Source organism: Poromitra crassiceps (assembly GCF_964638095.1).
Source record: "Poromitra crassiceps genome assembly, chromosome: 14".
Classification (NCBI taxonomy): Eukaryota; Metazoa; Chordata; class Actinopteri; order Beryciformes; family Melamphaidae; genus Poromitra; species Poromitra crassiceps.
The window spans coordinates 15,030,696-15,040,695 of NC_139633.1; the positions used below are offsets into that span (position 1 = coordinate 15,030,696).

Below are 10,000 nucleotides of genomic sequence, written 5' to 3' on the forward strand. Positions count from 1 at the left end.
ACACACTTACACACCACTCAGTCAGCAGGGTAGTCTTAGTATAATCTAGATGTGAGACTCATAGATCAAACGCAGACACCATGAGGCCTTTCTAAAAGCCTGCAGTTCAGTTTGTAGGTGAGTGACCCAACTAGGAAAAAAAAGCTCTCTTTGTTCTTTGATGTGCAGTCAGATGTGTTTGTTAACAGCGTTGAAGAAGTCAGTGAAATCCACACAGTTACAAAAGACAATCATCTAAAGTAAAGGGAGAAAGTACAAGTTGACATGTGCTGAAGATATTGTAGCCAAAAAAGTATGATGCTGTTATCATCGGTATCCCCGCTGCTTTGTTGCTTCATTTGGAACAATTCAGGGCGTGATCAGATAGAATGAGTTCCCAGCTCAACCACAACGTGGCAGCTGTGTGCATCGCTAGTTACCAGGGGCCGGTTGCACCAAGTGGTCTTAACTATGCCTGGTCGTAACTCCTACGTTGGTCTTAGTTAAGACCAGTCTTTAGAGTGGATTTACGCCTGTTGCACCAACACGGCTTACGTCTGGTCTTAACTACGCTGGTCGTAGCAATGCGCGTTCATGTGAATTGTCGGGGAATGCCCTCTGATTGGCCCACAAATGTGCCTCGTGCCGTCACCCACTACTGTATGTGTGTCACTACACCCTCCCTCCTCCCACCCCCCTCCTCCTGTAGAAGCCCCTGGGGAAAATGGCGGCGGCGATTAGTGTCAGGCAGTCTGAATGAAATTGAATGTAACGTTCCCAATTCTATGTATTAAATTCTAAAAAAATTAACGGCAACATTTGGGAAGGCTAAGCCACACAACTAGTTAGTTATAATCTTAACATCGTGCTTCAAAGACGGAGAACTGGCTGTGTTACAACGATGACGGTCAAAAAGATCTCTGTTACAGGCAGGCTCTACGCCTCCTCCTGACCAGGCGCAACTCTTACGCCTGGGCGTAGTGAAAATAAGGCTTAAGCCGTCTTGGTGCAACTGGCGTAGCTGTTAGGTCGTAAAGTTACGACCAACTTAGCTTAACACGTTCACTGCCAATGACGTGTTTTTACGTCAAACTAAATCCAACGGTTGACTGCCAATGACGTGTTTTTACGTCAAAAAAAAAATCAATTTTTTTTTTTTGACGGTGGGACGTTGATCTAACCCTTTTACGTCTCCTATACCACTATTGGAGGTATTGAATGTGTATAATCTATTTTACCGACCCACTGAGTGGCGACATGTCTCTCCACAGTAGAAAGAGGCGAGCCAAAACTGGAGGGAAAAGCGCGAGGAAGCCGTTCTCATACAGTAAAATGGATGGCGAAAACGCTTTCACTTTCGCGCTGATGCACAGCGGTGGCAACGGTGGGGGGTTCCAAGAATAGACTGGATGCACACTTTGAAACACGCACCATAAATAAGCCCAGAATCGCAACAGCTTCATCAGAGCTCTCAACCGGACCACCAAGAAACGAGCGAAACCCATCCAGCGAGCCCCATCCAGACTGCCAGGCAGGAGCCAGGCAGCGGGTCTGTGACAAACGAGTTGCTGCTGCCTGGCTCCTCCGCCAAGGAGGGCGGAGGAGAACGCCCACGGAGGGAGGAGTTGGAAGCAGAGGGGGGTTTCCTACTGTTATGGAGGAAATTACTGTTCAAAACTATTGTTTAGATGTCTGACGTCTTACTGATGCCAAAAATGAATGGTTAAAGTGACTGTTCTATCGAATTTCACAAAAAGCCGTTTATCTCAGAATAAATTTCCAGACGCTGAAACCATGCTGTATTCAACTGCTAATGCTTACATAACTACTAACTCTACAAACTAACTCTTTTAGACAGAGAAAGCACACATTCTATTAGTTCTTTTGAGATATTGTGTGTTCACAAAATCTTAGCAGAAAAGAATCCTCGGGTCTTGAAAGATGAGCCAGAATCCTCAAAAAAACCCTCTGGCAGAACCTACCTACAGTAAAAAAAAAACGGCTGGCAGTGAATGTGTTAAGACCAGTCGTAAGACCAGTTGGTGCAACCGGCCCCAGGAGAGCAGGAGCTCAAAGGGCGCAATGAGCGTTACGTCATGCTTGTTGCCATGCAACTATGTAGCTATTTAGTGTTAGCTACTGTAGCTAACCTGAGCTAAGATGCACTGAAAAAGGACATTTGACATTGTTGAAAATACAATTTGACAACACAAAGTTAGCGGTAGCTCTGCTTGCGCTTGAAGATGAGGAGCTCAAGTCAAAGTTGGACGGACAAACCTGTCTTTGTTATCACACGACAACTCAACACACACATGCTGCCGGCCACACGCACATGCTGATGGTGGCCGGTGAAATATAGTCTCTGCTTTGAACCCGTCCAGGCTTGTCCTTCCTCCAGGGGGCAGGCCAGGAGCAGTGGGCAGCTTTCTTTACAGCGCCCGGGGACACAACTTGTACCTGGTCAGATGACGATCTTCTGCATGTTTTAGTGGGGGCCCATACCGATGTTGTATGGAGGAACCCCAGAGGAGCACGAGGAGAACATGTAAACTCCACACAGAAAGGCCCTTTTTGACGAGATAGCCCACCTGGATCGTAGGCACTGAAGACATGGGGGACACACCCTCAGCGCCCACAGCGTCCCAGGCGGGAATTGAACCCGGGACCTTCTAGCTGTGAGGCGACAGCGTTATACCACTGCACCATGCGCCCCCGTTCTGCGTTGTTAAAATAAACGTTTATTAGTGGGAAAATGTATGTCCCTCCAGGCGCTGCTATGTTTTTTCTTCTTCTTCTTTTCTGTCTGACATTGATGTAGTGTGCCACATGGCTAAAACTGAGATATAGTATTTAATTGCAGCACAGCAAAACGCATTGTGTCCAAAAGGTGACAAAGGTACAAAATAAGTGAATACAGCTGCATGTGTTTGGGTGGGATTCTTGGTGAAGTCTTCAGGGGGAAACCAGTCAGTTGCACTTGCAGGTGTTGCCCTGTCACTGGGTAGGAATGTGTTGTACCTTTGCAGTTCACCCAAGGTGCTTTGCATTGTTTAATGGAATGAGCACAAGAAAAAGTGTACTTAGCAGCTCCCAGGTGAGCATGTTTATTTATGTCGTGCCTCTCCCAGCAACTATTTCTTCAGGCCGCCGCTGGAAAAACAACGTGCTCCTGTCCGGCGTTTAAACTTTAAGAGGTTTAGTATGCCCATTGCACAGTCAATCAGTTTATGTGGTAGCCTGGTAAACCAGCCGGTCACGTGAACTCACATTTCATTTCGTTCTTCGTTCCCATCTGGCCCCAAGCTTTCACAACAGTCTTTGCAGTGGGCGGAAGTTGGGCGGATGTACTTGCCTTGACAGATGACAGACAACTCTTTCAGCCAATCAGCGTTGGATCCAGTCAAACCCAAATCCACTCGGGAGAATGGCGAAAACATATTTTCCACCCAGAAACTCCGCTGTTGCATACTCCTGTACTTGTTTAATTGTTGTTATTGAGTCTATTTCTGCAATAACTGCACTTTATGGCTGTTTAAACTAGACAAACATTGACATTACTCCTCGAGGTGGACAGGCAAGGAGGCGGCCATTACTGTTTTGCTAGCGAGATTCTGATTGGCCAGTTACGATGTCAACTATGAGGCGGGTCGCTGATTGGCTCGTCAGCTTTGCCGTTTCAGAGTTGAGGCCAGACGGTGAGTTCACGTGACCGGCTGGTTTACCAGGCTATTTATGGGGTGCAGTCATAGACTGTATAATAAATAGGGTGCAGTGCACACAGATTTCTGTCCGTTGTCACAAGGTGGCGCTGCACTTATCACTTGATCCACTTGTCAATGATTTTATCGTGTATCAGACATTTGGTGCTGTACATTCACATTGTATGTCCATGTAGATTGTGTTTAACATTAGCTTAAGTGTAGGCCTGAGAGTAATCCTGTCATATACAGTATAGCAGCACTCCTTGAGTTTACATTGTTACACTGAGCAGGTGCGGCTCTGCTTCTGCACCAGAGAAATGTGCTCATGTGACCTTGCCAGTGCACTTTGAAAGTGGGCCAGTACCGAGTGTGTGTGTGTGTGTGTGTGTGTGTGTGTGTCTGTGTGTGTGTCTGTGTCTGTGTGTGTGTGTGTGTGTGTGTGTGTGTCTGTGTCTCTGTGTGTGTGTGTGTGTGTGTGTGTGTGTGTGTGTGTGTGTGTGTGTGTGTGTGTGTGTGTGTGTGTGAGCGTGTGTGTGTGTGAGCGTGTGTGTGAGCGTGTGTGAGCGTGTGTGTGTGTGTGCGTGTGTGTGTGTGGCTTTCCAACACACATCCAGTGCATACGGTACTAAACCAAACAATGCAAAATAATGGGGAAAACATATCATCCCTACAGGGAAATTATGGTCATGTTAATGCATCAAATCCATGATGGTTTGAGGGGAAAACCCGTAGTAATTTCCCATGTCCTTAATGATATACTATCAATGATTCATTATTATTGATTAATGAATAAATACATTTAAAACATGTTATGAATTGATTAATTAAATTCACATTTAAATGAGACAATTAATACAACTGCTGGTATTAAATTAGGTATTAGGTATAAGATTTATAAAATGATCATTAAATGTCAATTAATAATTACATTTCATTATTCTGTTTTTTTCTTAGCTTGATCAATTACTATACTGAATTCATAAATTGACGTGTTAAAATAATTTAAAATTGCATGTAAATGACTATTCAGTTTCCCCCCCCAACGCACAATGAATCTGTCTACTGCTTTAGCATTTACACTTAGCAGAGAACTCATCCTGGTGTGGCAGACAGACAGATGGAGGAGGTTAGGATGCACACAGGCAGGTGAGCGCTCCACCTGCTCCACCCACAGCGGGGGGTGACGTGGAGGGATATCCGTCGATCCCCGTCCTTGACACAGCAACATGCTGTGTCCACTGAACAGCAGGTAACCCTCCTTCACTTCTCTGTGATTGGACGGTGTTATTTTTAGTGTAGCACACTGGCTGCATGTTGTCCAATCAAAAATGTATTAATTAAAAAAAAGTCATCTAAAAATAAAGTGTGTCCCAATTTAATGAGTATACACATAGGAAAGCAGTAGACTATTAAATGGAAGATGAATGGGAAAACATATTGGTAAATGGAATAACAGAAAGCAACATTTAATTGTCTCTTTCAAAATCAGTTTTACATGACTCATAAGCTCTGTTTGTTGTGTAACAAGAACAATTGATCTAACAGTTTCACCTCTGTATACAGTCAGTGTTTAGTGTTGCAGCGCTTTAAAGGAACACGCCAAACATTTTGGGAGATTCGCCTATTTGCCATATTCCCGATAGTAAGACGAGAAGAGATGCTCTTCTCTGTGCGTGCAGTAGAAAAGTAGTTAAACGCCCTCCTGCTAGTTAGCTTAGCACAAGTGACTGGTAGTCTGCGGTATCGGGCTAGTCTACCCCGGTTAAAGGGACAGCTCACACTAAAATCCCCCAAGCATTATTATTTTTCCTCTCACCTGTAGTGCTATTTATCCATCTACATCCTTTTGTGTTAGTTGCCTGAGTTTGGGAGATATCGGCCCCTAGACATGTCTGCCTTTTCTCCAATAATGGAACTGGATGGCACTCGCGCACAAGAAGCGAACACTGCCCTCACGTGTTGCGGCCATGTTGTCATCCCGTCGTCAGGTGACGTTACCGCGCCATCCACTTTATATTTCCTCCTCACAAAAAGCACTTTTTTCCACGTCAAAAAAACGCTACGTGTGAACGCAGCCTTATAGTTGACTGGCTGAGCGAAAACACATTTCTCTATGATAGTCTCATCGCTGTCTCTGCTGAAGCACTACGTTGCCTCCGGGCAGACATTGTCAAAGTTTTGACTCGTATACATATACTTTTGACAGTCTCGGATTTTCTTCAGCTCTCTTTCAGCAAGTAAAAAAACTTTTTTTTTTTTTGCAACCCTCCCTATACTGTATTCAGCATGATGGAAATGTGTGCGTCTGCTAATTAGCACTCAATAAGTTCCTCTAACGAGCACTCTCATATTTCTTTTCACCATCTTTTCCTTATCTCCGTTTCTTTCTGTCTCTGTGTGCTCAGTACCTACAGTACACCTGTCGCATTATCAAAGGGCAGTTCCAGTGGCTCTCCTTAGCCGCTCGAGGGAGGTTGCTGGAACATTGGCTTCCAGGCAGTCTCTTATATCATTTCCTTTCCCTCCCCCTCGCTCGGCGCTCCGTTTTCACCACGTTTTTTTCTCCACCAACGCCTTTGTTGCCGCCGGTAACGGAATGGAAGAGCAGCTGAAGCTGATTTAACACATTTCATTCAAGAACACTCTCGTCAGAGATTTAACCATGTATTGCATGAATGGAAATACAGTTATGTTTGGCGTCGAAGGCTCCGCTCTTTACAGAGGTGCTCCTCCCTGAACCGGCCCAGCAGCATCAAGCTACGCCGAGCAGGGAGGACAGCAAAAATGCCCCCATGGGGATAGAAGATTCCAGGTTAATTTAAAGCCATAGTGAGTAAGAGACGAAGCCTAAGCAAGACATGGAAACATGTTCACTTTTTGAGCCATGCAGACTCTGAGCTAGAATACATGATTAGCCTTTGAGCCAAGCAGACTGCTGTTTGTCTGTTTGCCTGTCTGTCTCTCAGCAGGGTTACGGAAAAACTACTGGGATGATTTTCACGAAACTTGTTGGAAGGGTGCAGCATCCGACTCCCAAAATGAGCATATCATAGCAGACTGGACCATTGGCCTTGGCAGAGGTCTGCCCTCCTAGTTGTTTGTTATGATGTGTATTGTTAATGATTTATGATTTGCTTACAGGCTGACTGGAACCACCCTGCCCTCGCCAGTCATATCCAATAAGAACTGGCTGCGCATGCATTTCACCTCAGACAGCAACCATCGCAGGAAAGGATTCAGTGCTCAGTACCAAGGTTTGTTACACACACTCCCAGTCCAGTCTCTGTTCTCTGCCTGTGTTTTACACGTGTGTGTGTGTGTGTGTGTGTGTGTGTGTGTGTGTGTGTGTGTGTGTGTGTGTGTGTGTGTGTGTGTGCGTGCGTGTGCGCGCGCGCGCGTGTGTGCGTGTGCGTGTGCGTGTGCGTGCGCGCGCGCGCGCGCGCGCGTGTGCGTGTGCGTGTGTGTGTGTGTGCGTGTGTGTGTGCGTGCGCATGCGCGCGCGTGTGTCCGTGTGTGTGTGTGTGTATGTGTGTGTGTTTTCTCTTCTCTTGTCCTTTCATATAATTTTCTTTTCTTTTTCTCCTTCTGATCCTCCACCTCTAACCCTGTTGCATTTCATTATGTTTAGAGGAGAGGCACTGAAGTATACTTTATGGATTGTGTGCATGGTTGGTATATATGTGATCCGAATTGTAATAATCAGTTTGACTAAAGTGTGAAGTTGAAAGTGAAATGAAGTATTCCCCCCTCTTCTCTTCCCTCCAGTGAAGAAAGCGATCGAGCTGAAGTCCAGAGGAGTGAAGATGATGCCCAGTAAAGACTCCAGTCACAAAAATGCTGTCTGTAAGTCCACTCTATCAGTGTGTGTCTGTGTGTCTGTGTCTGTCTGTTTTCCTGTCTGTCTGTGTTTCCCTATGTAGACTGTAGACTGTGTGTGTTCAAGTCATTTAGTCTTTTTCTTATCAAATCCCCCTCAAAGGACACACATACATGTAGAATTTCATCAATGTTTCAATGGTGTTAGATTTGGTCATCCTCAACTGAGCAGATGAGCCTAGTTGTATACACTGTCCCATGTTTTTGTCTCTCCTCTCCTCTCCTCTCCTCTCCTCTCCTCTCCTCTCCTCTCCTCTCCTCTCCTCTCCTCTCCTCTCCTCTCCTCTCCTCTCCACTCCTCTCCTCTCCTCTCCTCTCCTCTCCACTCCTCTCCTCTCCTCTCCACTCCTCTCCTCTCCACTCCTCTCCTCTCCACTCCTCTCCTCTCCTCTCCTCTCCACTCCTCCCCTCCTCTCCTCTCCTCTCCTGTCCTGTCCTCTTCTCTTCTTGTCTCCTCTCCTCCTTTCTTCTCCTCCCCTCTTCTCTTGACTGGTTCTCACATACAGTACGTACCAGTCAGTGGGATATAAATGGCTGGTGGCATTTTCTCACTCTCAGATTGACTGACAAAGGTGTAAATATAAAGACGACCTATATGTGAAAATTACCAGACCTGAAACTACCTGAATTTCCTCGCCTAATATTTCAAAGACACAGATGACTCTATCCTCCAAAAGTGATTTTTTTCTTCTTTTTTTTGGCAGCATAGGTCTCAAAATGACTCATAACTAATAACCCATAATGCACTTCGCTTCCATGCCAGCAACAATTTTCCAAGAGTAGGTGTCACTTCTTTGATGGCGGATAATTTGTTTTGGCATGAAACTCTTTAAAGTTAAACGTCTCAAGCATCGATGTGTCTGTGCTTAACATTTTAATGTGCACGTGCCTTCAAGGTTGAGGCTTTTACTTGGTTTTAGTTTTGTGAAAGCTTTGAACTGCAGTTACCTTCTTTACTTGCCGTTTGTAGCAGCAAAACATATGTTTGTTGTTTTGTTGTTGTTGTTAGCGTTCCAATAGATCAACACATGTAATTTCAAAAGGCATTTTGAACGAATGCAGATTTCTTTTGGCAAATAAGCTTTGATCAGCATACTGTCAGTAGCAGGTGTAGCCCTTCTGTGTGTACAGTATTTGTCTAGTTGATACAAAGGGTATAATGTGTTGTTTTGATTTGAATACCTTCACAGACAAGGACAAGTAAACTAGCTTTCCCCCAACCCATATCCTTACACCCACCCTGAATCAGAATCAGAATCAGAATTCTTATTATTTGCCAAGGTTTTCACATACCAGGAATTTGTCTTGGTGTGAAAACATCTCGTCTCTGGGTGGGCTCGAATCGGTTAACAGCCGAACGCGCTAACCGATTGCGCCACAGAGACATGCTGAAGGATTTTCCAATAGCCAGTTTATAGAAGAAACTTTTGCCAAAATGTGCAAATAAAATAAAGTGACTAAATAAATGTAAAAAAAAAAAAAAAAGTTCGCATTAACCTCTAGAGCTCCATTTTCCAGATGTTTCTGAAATGCGTGTTATTATCGAGCCGATTACATATTAAACTGAGCTGACCGCTGACGCTTTCAGACACGGCCAGTGGGTCATTTTATATACATTTGAATACAGACACTTTCAGTTGCTCCTGTAGTCGACGGGGAGAGACAGAGGCAAAATGTTCATTTTTCAAAGAGAATTCATACAGTACATTAGTTGCATTCAATAATTGGATTCAATGAAAGAAATCAATACGTGTTGAGCGGTGGGAATGTCTAGCCTCTAGAAAGATTGGAGGTCTTAGAGGTAACAGGACCAGACTAAGACCAGTTGACCTTAAATCCCAAGAAGGCTCCAGACATCTCTATGGATGAAAGGGGAGGGATGGATTGCGATGGATTTTCAACAAAAATCAATATAGCTCTATGTCGTCAGCATATCATGAAAGGCGGTGTTTTGGGCTATGACTAAAAAACAGGTCTGATCTCAAGAGACTGTCATATCTATCTGATTCAGAGGCTCAAGTGAAAGTGCAAAGAGCCCCGGGGTCAAAGGTCAATCCTGCCGAGATGATCTGGAGATACAGACAAAAAAGAGAGCAATTCCTCTAGCCAGCAGCATAAAACAGGACTTTTATCACGTGTATGAATACCGGCGTTAAACCCCACCGCCTCCAAGACAGATCACAAAAATGACCACTCAAGTCTATCCAATGCTTTCATGGCATCGAGATGAGACGACCGCTGGAGCCTGAACATCATCACACGCACGTGCTGTAAAGCGCTTTGAGTGGTTGGTCGACTAGAAAAGCACTTTATATAAATGCTGTCCGTTTACCATTCACATCACAGCACAGCTGTATGGAGCAATCTTCTGGCATTATCAGGAGCCAAGCATGCATTACAGGTTGTTTTTTTTTTTTCAATTTCTAACAAGCATTGATTGGTCA

General features: G+C 44.8%; 1 protein-coding gene across 1 annotated transcript in view; it reads left to right on the forward strand.

Moving 5' to 3' along the window:
- The window catches only part of LOC310788810 (CUB and sushi domain-containing protein 1), a gene marked incomplete at its 3' end in the record, with an annotated part of 351,287 nt that overhangs the window by 127,111 nt on the left and 214,176 nt on the right, over positions 1-10,000 (forward strand). Inside the window, 2 exon segments of the mRNA XM_083650384.1 lie at positions 6,822-6,934; positions 7,446-7,523. Coding sequence (XP_083506510.1) covers positions 6,822-6,934; positions 7,446-7,523 — 191 coding nt within the window.